This window comes from Gavialis gangeticus, unplaced genomic scaffold, assembly GCF_001723915.1.
Source record: "Gavialis gangeticus isolate Ggan-Ray unplaced genomic scaffold, GavGan_comp1, whole genome shotgun sequence".
Classification (NCBI taxonomy): domain Eukaryota; kingdom Metazoa; phylum Chordata; order Crocodylia; family Gavialidae; genus Gavialis; species Gavialis gangeticus.
The window spans coordinates 249,064,288-249,080,168 of record NW_017729032.1 but is presented as its reverse complement, the minus strand read 5'-3'; the positions used below and the strand labels follow the sequence as shown (position 1 = coordinate 249,080,168).

Below are 15,881 nucleotides of genomic sequence, written 5' to 3'. Positions count from 1 at the left end.
CCTTTGAGTCTCACAGGGTCCCCCCCCCCCCATCATTTCCCGTTCACCACCTCTTCCAGCTATGAAGTTCGAAACCCTGGAACTGAACTTCCTATTTATTCTCTCCCCACTCTCATCTGGTTCTTTTCCTTCAGCTTTCAAAAGTACTCCTCTATAACTGCTAAAAACCTGACCATATTTACTGCCATATTTTTCTTACCCCCTCTTTCTTCCTTAAACATGGATGCTCCGATGCCTTTTTGCTCTCTCCAAGACTCTCAAGCCTGTGCTTCTTTCCAAGAAAAATGTTCTTTTTAATGTTACAAATGACCTATTCCTGGCCAAATCCAAGAGCCTCTCTCTTCTCTACTACCATCATTTGCTGTTGACCAACATTTTTGGACAGTTAACTATTCCCTCCTCAACTTGCTCATTCTTGAACTCCCATGAGTCTGCCTTTTGCTGGGTCTCCTCCTACCTGTCCAATTGTTCCTTTAGGAACACTATTTTTGCTCCTTTAGCCTCCTCTCTGCTCCCTCTAATACTCTGTTTCAGGATTCTGTCCATGGCCCCTTAACTTTTTCCTGGTGAATGATCTCATCTGCTCTCCTAGTTTAGCTACTGTTTCCCAAAAGTGCCGTTTCCTCCTGGCCTTTCCCTGATCATCTAGTTTTGAATATGGGCATTTCATCTCGGACACCTATCATTAAATTAACAAAGACTGAATTCCTCATCTTTCCCAAATTTCTCACTCCTCCCAAGCAGAACTTAATAAAAGTATTAAGGTTTCTGGCAGAAAAACTTCTAAAATTTCTACAACTGTTAAGAATTGGGCATTGGTGTTAAAAATTATTTCTCCTTCATTTACTTAGCCTGAAAAAAATTAAAGAACTGCAGCCATAATACTAACCCACTGCATGAACATTTTAAAGTGTTATAAACTCAGAACAGAATACTTTTTACAGGATCTACATTTAATAATATTTTTAATTTTGAATTATCTTGCAGCACACCACAGGCTTAACATAACATATGACACATGGGTAAGGATCACTTTACCCACTCCTAAAAATGAAGACAAAACCTTTTGGCTGGAACAGGACAACTACATAACAGTCGTATCAATAATACAAAACCAAACTTGTGACATAATGAAAGATTTAAAGACTTGGTCATACTCAAGTCATTTTCCCTTTGCTCCTCTGTCCTCTCAATGGGACTTTAAACCAAATACTGTCCTTGAACCCACACTCTTCCTATTGCAACAAACACAAGAACACATGGTATAGCCTTTGGACAGGTTTGCTGGAATGCATCAGATTTAAGGAGTGGACAGCACATATTTTTGAAGCAAGACACTACTTATATAGAGAATAAATCAAGCGGCCTCTACATCAATGCCTGAGCAGCAGTTATTTGAAAAGACCACAAGAGGAGAAAGAAATATTTAATTTGGCCCTGTTTTATTGTGCCAGCAGTGACACCATGAGGGTAAAAATTGAAAAAAAATCCCATTAAAAAAATCAGTTTAATAAATCTGGCATGACAACTATTCATTAGTTGTAACTACAGACCGACTTAATTTGCAGTTTCATGAATTTCATGAAAATCATGAAATCTGGAATTGTCTGCAAACTCCATGAAATCAACCCAAAAAACTTACTAAAATGTGCCAGCTGGTGGGGTGGCATGAAGGGCAGTAGACAAGATGGCAGCTTCCCCCCCCTGCCCCTACCAGGGCCTCTCTGACAATCAGTGCCGAGGGACGGGGCCACAAGAAGAGCAGCTGGCAATTGAGATAGCGGCTGCTCCCTCCTCCCCCCTTCCCCACCAAGGCCTCTCCGCCAATCAGTGCTGAAGGGCAGGGCTGCTGTGAAATGACTGCACAATTAGAACTTTATGCCACGATCAACCTATGAAAATTGGTAAGTCCCCCCACAATTTAGGTAGACCCCTAGTTATAACTGCCTGGTCACTGCAGACTATCACCCCAGGGAGAAGCAAAGATTATTTGATTGTCCTAATTGCAAAGCCATGTTTTGAATTTCTATTTGATCCTAACTTAGTTTCCTGTATTTAAAATGCTTGCTGTAAGCTGCTCGGTTGCTGAAACCAAGCAGTATAACTCTCAGCTTCCACTATGTTTCTCAACATAGTTTTGTACCTGAGATTATTGAATAGAGTTGCTTTCAATTTAACCTGTCTGCAGTACATCTACGGGTTTAGTTCAGTTATTTTAGGTCAGTCACCGCTGCTTTCATTATTGAATCCCATTACCCATCTTTGTAAATTTGTTTCTTCAAACTCTTCTCCCACTTGTTTCACATTCATGGTTTCCTATCACTGCTATTCTTAGAAATTTCAATATTTCCTAGTATTTCTTACTTATGGGTATTCATGTGCTAGGAAGACCTGAAAAATCAATTGTTTTAAAAACAGCTTATTTTTAAAACAAAACTGATGACCGATTTATTTAAATTTAAAAAACAACATTCAGCTATCGGAGGTGAGATGAGATTTCAGAGACACTTTTTGCTAGAAACAGAGGTTCCGGTGTTACTGTGAAGAGGGAAAATGTTCTTACCTCATCTGCAAGCTTTCGGTTAAAAATCTTCGACTCTTCTAGCGGTGACCAGATTTTTATATCATAATCAATACCCGATGAAGCAAGAACTAGAAATTTACACATAAAATAGTATTAGGAAAAAAATTCTGAAGTGCTTGTTTTCTTCACGTCTTAAATGGAATTTGACAGAAGTACATCATTAAGCGCATGTCTGCACACCCCCAAATATACCCCTCATCCAATTAAAAACATGCATTTTACATGGAAATACATAATCCTGCCAACACTTACACTACTGGGTCTATTGTGTTTGATGAGACTAAGTAGCAAGCATTTTTATGGGAACTGAGACAGATTAAACACAAAGAAAATAAATGCCAATTTCATATTTGATTTCTTTTTCTTTATACAGAATGTGCATAGTTTAAAACTAGAAAGTTTCTGCGACTATTATACTCTCTGATAACTCAGAAAACATTTGTTGTCACAGTAAAGACTGCAGGACTTGCAGGTCCATAAGCAACAACAGATGCAAGCACTCCACAAATTAAACAACTATTTATTTCTTCAAATTTTTGTAACGTACATTTCAAAAGTACATGGTGTTTTGAAAAATAGTTTTAAAAATATCTGCAACATGACAAAGAACTGGAGGGTCCTAAGAATTACTGCACTAGAACAACACAGAGCAGGGAGCTGTTAGGAGGCTTTCAGCTGACATGACTTTGAGTCAAGTGCCAGCCCTTTGCCTCAAGGGCTGATCTCCACTGTTCCTTTTTCAAAGACACAGCTGGAAGGAAGCTGCACAGGATTAAGTCTCAGGGAAGTTGCAGGTATATTTTGGGAAAGATTCTGAAAGATTTGGTCTCACAGGGGGCCAAGTAGCGGCACATTTAACACGCATCTAGGACCAGGCAATTTCATTAAACGTTCAAAAGTTCAGATGCTTATCCAAACTAGGAGAGTATCCCTTTAAGTATGAACATTTTTCTCAGATTCTCGGTCTTACCAATTACATTTGTGATATTAATATAGATGAAATATTATTAAAAAAACCTCTTGCAATGTTATATTAATCCCATTTCATAGGAAAATGTGACTGGATGGTGCTTAGCAGGCCACTGAGACCAGTCCACTGAAACTGCAACCATTTGACCAAAGAGCTCAGCAGATCATTCCTATGCCAACTTCTCATGTTAGGAGAGTAACAAAAAGCACCTTACAACATGCCTTCTGTAAAATCACGGGATTCAAGAGAGCTGTCATTGTCCTGACACTGCAATGGCATAGAAAAGGGATGGGTAAAATGGTGGATCCAGCCAGCAGCTGGACTCCATTTCTCAGCAACTCCAGCCCACGTCACTGTGGCCGTTTTCCATGGAAACCCAACAGCAGTGATGCCATGATGTCACTGGCAGGGTGGGCAGCTAGGCAGGGAACTGCTCTGCGGCCGGGGCTGGGATCTTTCAGTGATGACGGTGTGGTCCGGAGCCAGGACAGTGGAGCACAGCTGTACCTCAGCTCCGGACTACGCTGTCGCTGCCACAAGATCCCAGACCCAGAGCAGCTCATTGCCCAGCCGTGCATCCTGCCAGCACTGCTAGGTCTGGTGTCCAGAGAAACCCTGGCCCTGCGCAGTCATGGCACTGCTGTTGAAACCAGTCACAGCAACACAGGCAGGGGCTGCTAGGAAACAGAGTCTACTGTGGGCCCAATCCAGCCTGTGGACCAGACTTTGCTTGCCCCTAGCATAGAAGGTAATAAGTAAATACATGCTTGATGGTCCTTGGAAGAGACATCTGTCCCATGCTACAGAGTAATGCAAATCTATCCATAGTCCTTGCAAATCTGATCTAACAAAAAAATTCCTTCATGACTTCAAATCTGGCAACTGTTTCGACTTGGACCATATGGCAAAGCCCTCCAAGCTACTACATACAACTTAGCGAAAACTCACATCTCTAAATGGGGCCAATGTCCTATGCTTTAGAAGAGGACTCAGCAATCTACAGCCAGCAAAGAGTGTGATCCAACATGGGGGATTGGTGGCATAGCACTGCACTGTGCCACCTATCCTCACTGCAGCACCTGCTGCTCTGCTGTAGCTGTGCTTCCCGTTGCTGCAGAGAGAATGGGATCAGAGGCAAGAGTAAATGCAGGCAGCTGACTGCCTGACGAGTGGGAACTTGTGGTTCACAGTGGGGGCAAAGTCACAAAAGGTGGCCTGCACCAACCAAAGGCTACCAAGCCCTGCTTTAGAGAAAGGGAAAGAAACACCTAGAAACCTTAGAGCATTCAAGAGAAGAAAAAAATCCTCCCTGGCTCCTACTGGCATCCAGAAGAAGTCTATAGAAACTATGGCATTACCAGATGCTTCCCCCACAAAGAAAGTGTTACCTTTCAACCCTAACACAGGGATAGCAAATAACTGAATGCTCTTGATCTTAGCCCACAAGAGGCCGAGAAGTGATCATCACATGCACTACTCATCCGCGAACGCCTGTGTCCTATGATGTTATCCTTTCCATAAGCTTCTCAAGTTCTATCTTGAAGCAAAGCAGGTTCCTTAGCTTGACCGCTGTAAACTTCACTCCTCTGCATTAGGTATTTTCTCATTCCCAGTCTAAATTTGTTCTTTCAACTTAATTTACAAGATAGCTCTTGACTCCCTAAACCATCCTTCTTAGTACCCATTCCAGTTTAAATTCATTTTTTAAAATAGAGATACCTATGTATTGCCAGTGGTATGAACACTTCCCTGTTTTTACTGCATGCACCATGCCTAATTCACCCTAGAATAAAACTAGCCTTTTTCACAGCCGCATCGGAGCAGCTCATGGTCATCATACAATATGCAATACACCTAAATACATCTTTTCCTCTGTTTCCCTCAAGTCTGAGTTTCTATCTTATAGCAACTGCTCTAACTGCATGACAACACTTCAGACTATTCAACTTTGTACTATTTCTATTCTACTGCACACCTTAAATCTTCTTGGACAGTAATCCAATCTTTCTTCATATCTCACCTTTGCATCACCTGAACATTTTGCAGCAAGGTATCTAATGGAAATGCTAAACATTACAGGGAAGGTCACTGGATGATACTAAGCAGCTTAAGTCATAGGAAAAACAACAATAACAAAAGAATTGAAGGCATTTACTCTGAATGCATCAGAAACTGCAAAATGTTTCAGTCTTCATTTTCATCTAAGATCCAGATCACATAATCTTTCCTCTAGAGCAACAGATCTATCTCTAGAATATTTTCAAAAAAATTCCCAAGAGATACATGACTACCACAGCTCTTTTGTCTCAACTCTACTTTTTTCCTACCAAGTCTGCAAGTTTGAGACATCTCCTGCTCAAGACTCAGCCAGCAACAAAAGTTGTCAGATTCCAATATTATTTCCCATGCTATTTTATGTGTGGGGATCATTGAGCTTTCTTTCTCTGTGCATGCTGAAGTAGAAGAGACTCTCTTTCTGTATCCTAACCTCCTTCAAATGCCATCGGATGTCATGTGTTACCACCTTTTTTGTACTGAGGAACTATAGGATATGGCAGCCTCTGTGGGCCAACATTTACTATTAAAAGACTAGAATGGCAGCAATATGTTGCCTTCAGGCAAGCAAGATTCACCCTCAGGCTCTTAATGATTTAGTAAAGTGACCCTTGGTAGAACAAAATACTGAAGACTCAGCTTTCCAAAAACATATTATCAGCCGTATGAACGTGTACACTACAAATGGAGATGGTCTTACTCGGGTCAAATGGATGAGGCTGAAGACAATTCACCACATGATTATCAGCTTCCAGCAGCATGAGATGCTCAGCCGTATGCCGATCCCAAATGAAGATATGGCCACAATCTGAACCACTCATAACAAAGTTAGAGCCCCAAAAGTTGGCTTCCTTTATCTGTAGAAAATAAAATTAATTAAATATTTGTTACACTTCACACAATTAGCCCAGAAATTATTCCAATCTCTAAATAAATACCCACTTTGAGAACAAAGCTGGCCCTAACCTATGGACTTTAAAAACAAAGTAATAGTAATGGTAAATGTTAATAGTACATGTTGGCTGCATTTAGATATATGACAGGATCAGAGTGACTGCTGAACCTTCTGGGTCTGCCAAAAAGTGTGTGACTTATTGTCTAACGTTCCCTTACAGCCAGGCATTATGCAGCCAAAAACTATGCCAATAACTTCCTTTGTCCCAATGGGGTCCATCACTTATTGCAATTCAGCCCTCTTTCTGGGTTACATATAGTTTGACCGCTTCTGGGTCAACAATGCCCTAAATAAATTAAATGCCTGCCAAAATAAATACAAGTTTATATTTGGACTCCTCTCTAGCTTTACCCCTTGGGCTCCTCTCTAGCCTTACCCCTCTACCCTCAGATCAGTAACACAATGGACACCCTCCTACTATCCCTCAAGAAAACTCAATAAAGAAGGAAAATACAAAACTTGATGACTCTCTCTCATCCTACGCTTGAGATTTTTTTAAAACTCTCTTATACTCCCCCTATTTCTTATATTCTGCAAGGCTCTTCCACAAAGGGAAATTCAAAATCACCTCTCTCTCCTTTTCTGTCAGCCCCACATGCACTCAAATTCCTCCCTTTACCTGCCTAGATCCCCTTCTCCAGGTGTACCAGGTGAGGTTAATATAGTTTATAAGCTCTAGTTAATCCCTTGAAGGTTGGTATGAGATTTATGCAGCTCAGGATCCCAGAAGTGAAAAATCTTATGGTGGAGATGCCATTTCCCCCATTGACTACTCATCAGGTGCATGCCGTCAGGGCGGATTCAAATTGTTTATGTACGTTTCCCTCAACAACTCCCACCTCTCTTAGATGAGAGGACAAAGTCTCACTGCTAGTGATGTCAAAGACTGTTTAGAGATCCAAAGAGATGAGAATGGACGTCTCTATCCTCCACCAGTTCCACTGAGATGATTTCAGTTCCACATCTAAATTCCGGAAAAGATTCTTCTAGGTCTAAAATATTAACTGCAACTTGACTATCCCATAGATGGCTTTTACCTAGCTTCTCAATCAGCTTGCTCAGGAATTGGGAACTCTATGAATCAGTGATAGTTTGCTGGAAATTATGTATCCAAGGTAATTTTCTTCCATGCTGAACTATTGCATGTTCAAAGAAGGAAAGATTCCTTTTCTAAATGAGACCCTATTTTGGTCAGGAATGGCACCAGGTGCTCATGACTCTCTCATAAGGCACAAAGGGTGTACAGAGGATACAGAGAACTAAAGGATAAGATTCCCTCAGAATGTCCACATCTTCTTAAATGAATAAGTATACTAAATGTTAGGAATACACATGGACTGTTAAGTGCTAGATCCATTAAATCTTTTCAGAAATACAGAAAGAGAGTTCTAGAGCCTATTTTACATCCGAGCTCCAAGATTTGTAGGCACTCAAGACTGATGAAATGTTCTGGATACCTCCATCAGGCAGGATTTGACAAGTTACAAGGTAATCAAGCTTTAGTATATGCTTTGAGAAACCACCTATTTTCTGTCATCTGTGTTCAAATGTCGGTTCTCTCCATCTGCGGCAGATGTCAGCTAAAGGAGGAGATGGAGAAAAAGGAACTTCTTGAGGCTAGAACACAATTGTGATTCACTGCAGTCCTGGACTCCTTACTCAGCAGCTCAAGTGCAGTCGTCTAGTTTTGGAATTTGCTGAAGCCCACAAGTGTTCATGGCTGAACCAGCTCCCCGGTCTTTCTTGGTGCTGGGAGCTAGAAGATCTCGGATCACTGTTTTATTTAAAATGACAGTCTGATCAAGACAGTGGCTCAGCTGTGTGTCCTCTAGCTAAATATCATGTTGAGGTGGTAACTGACTGCACAGGCTGAGCCAGAGATGACCTGTGAAAGTCCTTGGGAGACAAGTGAGGAGATAATCCTCTACAAGTTCTGTATATGAGGCCTTGTCAAGATGAGGTTTTAAAATTCATGATGCTGGTGACATAACAGTAATATAAATACTGACAATAACTGCAATAGATACAGCTGAGCCCAGGAGAAAGTGTCAGAAACAACAGGGCTCCATTTTCTTGAAATAATCTGTTTTATGACACCCCCTTTGCACTTACATTACATACTCCCAACTAAAAAGTAAAAAAAATCTAACATACCTCAACTCTTAACAAAAACAATTAAGAAGCATCACAGAAGGAACAAATTTCAAGTTCTGTACAAGGAAGATAATCTTTCTTTCCACAGTAATTGCAACCCAAGTGCTACTGTAAGCATGGTTTGGGACAGCACCATTGTTTCTGGTGACTCATTTAACTTTTAACTCATGTAACTCATTGTTCCATGAGTTTCAAGAAGTGTCCAGGAAGTTCACACAGATGAGCTTTTGTTAGCTACTTGAACTGAGGGGCAGGATACCCTTGAACAGGGGTTGGCAACCTAAGGCCTGTGGACAAGATCTGGCCTACAAAGGTCCAATCCAGTCTACGTTTTACTAAGGATGTGCCAATTCCCCAGCTGTTTGATCCAGTCAGTTTGGCTAACGGCATGCTGACCACTCTGGCTGCTCCAGCCAGCAGCGACGGCCCACGCACACAGAGGGCTGGCCTTTCTGGCTGCAGCCTCTGCTCGCTGTCGCTGAAGCAGCCAGAAGGGAATAGTGGCCTGTGGTGTTGGCTGGGTTGCAAGCTGAAGCCCATGTTTGTAAAAGGTTGTTGACCCCTGCCTTAGGGAAAAATAAGAAGAAAAAACTGAAAAACCAACACCAAAGTTCTCCACCCAGAATGCAGCTTCACTCAAAAGTCAGCTTGAATGCAGCTTCACTTCAGAATTCTCCACTCAGACTGCAGTAAGTGTTCTGGAAGCATATTCAGGTGGATGCTACGTAAAATGAGAGAATGGAATAATGCAAAACATGTTGCAGCATCATGTAAAAACTGAGGAGCATCAACTCAAATGGTTTGGTCACATGAGATGGTAAGAAGTAGGTACATTGGCTGGAGAACAGAGGATCTAGCAATTGTGGGACAAATACTATGAGGTTGCCCTCCCCCAAAATTGAGACACTAAAGGACACAAAGCGAGTGTTAGCTTGAAGGATGCACTCAACAGGAAAACTTGGAGATGAAGAATAGAAACTGGTGCCTCTACAAGGGGCAAGATTAAGGCAAAAAAGAATTTGGCTATGAATACTTATAATTACTGTACTGGCATTAGACTGTAAGAACCTTTGGGAGGTGCATCTTTTGGTTTTTGTAAAACACATACAATCACAGCATATAAAAGCTAAGATCTCTTAAGAGTCCATCCTCAATGAAGATGCTCCTGCCTTGTTCTCAGCTTCAATGTGGATCAGATTAAATGTGCCATCCTCACAGAATGAATGGGGAAGTTCCAGCCAAGAATAAAGAGGGCTTCGCTCTGGGCTGGACTTCAGCTTCAGTCCAACTGATGCTCCAGATTAGGGCAGAGGCAGGCACTAGAAAGGAGATCAGACCTCTCTCGATCCCAATGTAGGGGGAGGGAAAGGAGTGAATTGGAACAAGGACTTTGCACAACTAAGACTGGAGGAGGCAAAAGTCAAGCCACTGACAGAGCTGAATGGAATGGGACTTGTCATGCAAGACGACCAGGAGCCGTGGCAGTGAGCGAGGAAAACCAGATACATAGATAAAGATAGAGAGAAGGACTTTGAGAGGATCTGCTTGGAAGGACGCTGATTTTGGACAAGAAAAACCGGGACTGATTGAACAAAGACACTGGAGCTAGAAATTATAGTGGAACAAAACCAGGAGAGAGAAAGACAGTCAAAGAGACAGGGCAAGGAACTGGAAAAGGAGAGGGCGAGAGAAGACAGACTGGGTAAGGAACATGAGGAAGGAGACTAAGGGTAGGAGTTAGTGGCAGTTTGGAGATTAGAGAGCACCCAGTCAAGGACCCAGAGGGAAGGGGCTGGGTCAACAGGATAAGGAGACAGACTGTGTAGGGAATTGTGGAGACTAGAGTTAGGAACTGTAACACAACAGGCGTGTCTACACAAGATGCTTAATGCGCAGTAGCCTAACAATACTGCGCAACAGCATGCCAGACAAAAACCGTGCTAATATGCTACTGAGCAGTAAGCTTCACTAGAAAAAAAACACGTGCCAGCACTACTGCGCAGTAATTGTAGTTACTGCACATTTAGTTAGTACTTCATTAAGCAAATAATAAACTAAATGCACAGTAACTTCTGCACATTAATGAACGTGTAGATGTGCTTAATGAGCCTGAAGGAAAGGACCAGAATTGGCCAGGCAACAAAAGCAAGATGGAAGAAATGAGAGGCGGGTATGTAAAATGAATATAACTGAGATGAGAAATCAAAAGTGGGGAAGAAGGAGGAATAGAACAGGAACAGATTGGAGCGAAGTAAACAGCAGGTATCAATATGGGATGGGAGGGTGGGGAGGAAGGAAGAGGGCTGGGCAGGCAGAAGAGTTTCCACCCACTAACATGCCTTCTTTTTCTCCAAAATTCTCTTTCCAGAGCCTGGCAAAAAATCTGGGTCTCACTATTCCTCTACTGTCAAACGTCTAGGAAAACCATTGATAAAGTTATTTTAATTTTGCTTCACAAAAAGAGTGACAACTTACTACTGTTAACAAGATACTCTGGTAATTCAAGTGGCAGAGGTCTATTTGGAGAACCTAAAGGTCTCAACTGTGCTGATGATCAATGTACTGTCACTATGGGGCTGCATATTTTGATTTTCTCTCTCATTTGCTTTTCCCGTTTTCAAAAAACTTGAAAATGACAGACACAAACACATGCAATCCTCTTCTCCCTCATGTTAAAAAGCTGCCAATTCAAGCTCTCTGAAGTTAGGAAATTCTAGAATTAAACTTGCCAGTACAACCTTAATTCAGCCTCCTTGCGCATAATATTATGGTATAGTTTTTATTCAAGTCCCCTGCTTCATCCAGTGCACAAAATAGACATGACCTGGTATGACTCAAGTCTGTATAGAAAAGGAGGCCAGATCTGTAAAATCCCTTGGACATCTTTTTCAGAAGATGAAAGGTGTGTAGCAAATGAAACAGGAGACTACAGGAAGACAAACTGAAAACTGCCAAGGCACCAATGGAAAATTAATTTCTATCCTTACCTCTGTCTCCGAATTCCTGTGTAATGCTAGACAAGTCACTTAAACTAATCTTTCCACAGATGGGTACCATCTTTTGGGTGCCTAACCTGAGGATTCTGTGGCATGATGTGCAAAAAGGCTGAGCTTCCATATAAAACTGATGTTAATGGGAACTGTGCTTGAGTACATCAAGTGCTGGACTGTGCTAAGTACCCTTGAAAATAAAGTCTTAAGCATCTAAAATTGAACAACAAAATATTACCATAATTTCTCTCTTACTTCTTCAGCTTTAAAATGGGGCTAATACTACCACCTCTTTTACATGGGTGTGGGGTTAACAATAAATTTAATTAATGTTTTCTGAAATAGTAATAAACCACATACAAAAGTCCATGAAGAAGTCAATAACTGTATGGTTTAAACAGAATATTGTAAATAAGACCTACCATCACACAAAAAACGCAGACAAAACAAAATAATGAACAGGAGCTTATTAAATCGAGCCCTGTTCATCTCATGCAACTAATGAGCCAGGGTCTTGTGTGGGTAGTGAACATGTAATTCAAGACTATATTGTAACACATGTGCAGATTTGGGCTGGATTAAGTTTGCACAAGCAAGCTTATTTGTGGCATTTCTTAACTGCTGAGCAGGGTGGATAAAAAATCAATGATTTTTTTAAATTAAGAAATCATTTTTTATTTAAATCAGATTTTTTATTTAATCATATTTTTAATTTTTGTTAAGATGCTTTCTTTAAAAAAGTAAACCTATAAAAAGATAGTTTTAATTTAAAATATGTTAAAACTCAGAGATATCATCATGGAATAGGGATTATAACTTCTAATTATATACTATCTGAGACAATACTGTTGAATAAATTGTATGAGAAGGAACTGAAGTTTGTGCAAAAAGTCTAGAGGGGAAAATTGTTAGCCTGAGTCTTGATGGGTGGAGCAATGTCCACAACGATCCAGTAATATGTACTTGTGTAACAACAGAAGCGACTGTCTACCTTACAGAAGCAATTGATACATCAGGAAATGCACATAAAGCAGAATCCTTACAAGAGGTAGCAGTAAAAGCTATAACAAACTGTGAAAAAACCCTCAAGTGTCTAGTATGAAGCTGTCACAGATAATGCTGCATATGTATCAAAGATGAGAAGAAAATCTATAAGAAAGTGAAAAAACCCCAAGCTAATGTCATGGCTGCAGTGCTCATTTGATGCACCTCTTAGCCAAAGACTTCAGTGCTCCAGAAGGTTGATGTTGCTGAAATTGTAAAATACTTCCATAACAACCACTTTGCAGCAGCTTCTCTGAAGAAAGCAGGAGAAAGCAAACTAACTCTCCCATAAGACATGCAATGGAACCCAGTAGCAATATATCGAGAACTAGCCTCATCTGATGACAATTTGTGAACAACACTGTGACAAAATAAATGGAACTGTCATGCCAAAGTTCTCAATGTTGGGCTAAAGAAAAATATAAAACGTATGCTGAAGCCTACTGCTGTAGCCTTGAACAAAGTGCTGGGAAATCACTGTTTTATTGCTGATGCTGTTGAAATTTGGAAGAAACTGATGGGGTTTTAAAGAAAGTCATACCAGTGAACTGGTGAGAAGACTGAGAGGGGATTCAAATACATAAGCTTGTTGTTTTAGCTAAATAAAACAATTTAAATGTCATACTTCAGTTTTCTGATGTAGCTGCAAAATTAATCTGAAAAAATACCATAATAAATCACTGCTGTAAAATGTATAGTGTGCACCTTCTAATACTGAGACTTACATCCATCCGAGTTGTGACTAATATGTATTAAGGTTATATCAAACAAGAATGCACTTTTTGTAGAAAAGAATGATTAAATTGGGGCTTCCTGACCAGTGATTTAAATTGTGATTTAAATAATGATTTAAATAGATTTGGTTTAAATCAAATCCACCCTGCCACTGAGTGCTTGACTTTACAATGTTAGTAACAATGTAAGGCAGTTGTGTACATTGTTATTCATTTCTGAAATTTAAAAAAAAAATCCAAACTTGACACCATTAAATCTAATTCTGCCCCTTCTATATCCTCTGATATGGTCACCCAGTTCCTACTAATATCTATGTAAAGTGGAATATGCATTTAGGAAGGCAAACTTCATCCCAGCAGTTTTTGAAGCTACTTAGGCAAATTCTGGAATGTGCTCTGAGAAATTGGATCGATGAGTCTCAACCGGGGCGCCACTCGGTGTAAGGAGATAAGTGAGGTGTGAGATGAGTAGGTATGTGTAGATCAGGCTTATTTAATGGCCAATTCCTTCCCCTGCACTGTCCAATCCCTCTGCAAGGATATAAGCACTGTGGCCCCCTCTGCAGGTGAAGGTAAAGGTGCAATGGGATCTGACATACAATTAACACAATCACATCTCCAGCCATGCCAACAAAAAGCAAGCTCCTGTGTGCAGGAGCCCCATGCACTTCCAGGCTTGGAGAATTGCTGCTGTGGCACTCCCCCCATCCTGCGGGTGTGGGAAACCCCCAAGGACAGAGGATTACCACACAGGGATCCCCTCACCCTGGGGGTGGAGGAAAGCACCTGGGGCCAGAGATCACCACCATCTCCTGGCCCCAGGGGTTTCCCAGCACCCCCAGGGCAGGGCGGAATCAACCCTGCAGTGATCCTCTGGCCCTAGAGGGTTCCTGCATCCCCAAGCACTAGACATCATGGTAGCTGAGATCCCCAGGGTCCAGAGGTTTTACGCCAGGGGTGGTGCACCCCTGTAATCGTGAGCCCTGTCAACTGACAGGGCTCCCAGCTACAAGGACAAACCCTGCTACATATGCAAATTAAAGCTCGATAGCAACCAGTTATAAAGTTAGTACACATTTTTTAGGTCTAACTTTATAGCTGGTTGGAGCTTTTAATTGTGTGATAGCTACTTTGCATGTACAGCTGGTTTCCAGGTAACTAGTTAATTGTGCAATACTGGTTATATGTAGAGGGGGCCTGTAATATTTAAAATTAGTTTTGTGAACTGAATGGCACCCAATTTCAAAAAGTTGTGAAGGGGTGCCTTGAGTGCAGTGATGGGTGCCTTGAGTCTCAAAAGGTTGAGGACCACTGCACTGGATGAATCATCCCTCCTCAGCTACCTCCAAAATAGCTTGACTATAACTTCCCAAAAATAGCAAATACTACTTAGCACTCTATTTTCAAAACACCAAAACCATTAAGTAAAACAGGAAAAAGGCTATTAATAAAGAAAAAAAAGTGTGAGAGCTTTGTTCATCACTCTAGTCTTACAAAGTCCAATAATTCTCATGATACTTTGGGACCCCAAAAGATACATTTTAGAAAAAGTTCTGGAATTAATAATAATAATAAAAAAAGATTTAGTAAATCTTTCAATAATAATACAAAAAAACAGGCGCATACATATCAGCCATAACCACCCACTGAGAGTTACTACTACTATCTTAGAAAAAGGAAAAAAATAACTTGTTTTTAGAACTAATGAATTTGTATTTTTTAAATTTCTTCAGTAAACAACAGGCTGCCTGAATTACGAACCTGAAGGAAGCAGATAATATTTTAAAAAATATGACTACAATAACAAGCTTGCATTTGGACAGCTTACCCTTCAAAAGTTTTTGCTGGTGATAAAAACAATGGTTTTCCAACTACACATAACTATGGCCACAAGACTTTTAAAGGCATGATAGGATATGAACAGTCATGCTTCCTGCCATGCCACATGGGCATGACTGATATCCGATTCTGGGATCAGATCCCAATTGTGCCCTACTTGTCAGTGCAGGGGAAGTCCAGAATTATTATTATGATCCTGGACTCCCCCTGCACCAGCAAATTGAAAGCCACGCACCTGACAATCAGGTTCTGCACTGGAGTCAGTTCCAGATGCTGGTATGGCCCCACACCCAGTTGACAAGAGCTGCTCAGTGCAGGGTTTAAAGTCCCCAGCAGAGGGAAAACTTTACTTGCCCTGCCAGGAGCTAAGTCGTTGGTTTCTCCTACTGGGGACTTTAATCAGCTGATTTTCAGTCACCAGCCACAGGTTAAATTTAAGGTGACATATAAATGAGCCATAAAAATGTTCTATGGTATCTGTCAAACATTTCTATGGCTTGTTTCCCATTATATGGCAATTTAAATCAGGTGCACATATAGTACCTTTCTTATTTAT

General features: G+C 40.9%; 1 protein-coding gene across 1 annotated transcript in view; it reads right to left on the bottom strand.

Moving 5' to 3' along the window:
* The window catches only part of DCAF6 (DDB1 and CUL4 associated factor 6), a gene marked incomplete at its 5' end in the record, with an annotated part of 184,359 nt that overhangs the window by 4,951 nt on the left and 163,527 nt on the right, over positions 1–15,881 (bottom strand). Inside the window, 2 exons of the mRNA XM_019523908.1 lie at positions 2,564–2,652; positions 6,310–6,466. Coding sequence (XP_019379453.1) covers positions 2,564–2,652; positions 6,310–6,466 — 246 coding nt within the window. The remainder of the gene's footprint in view (positions 1–2,563; positions 2,653–6,309; positions 6,467–15,881) is intronic.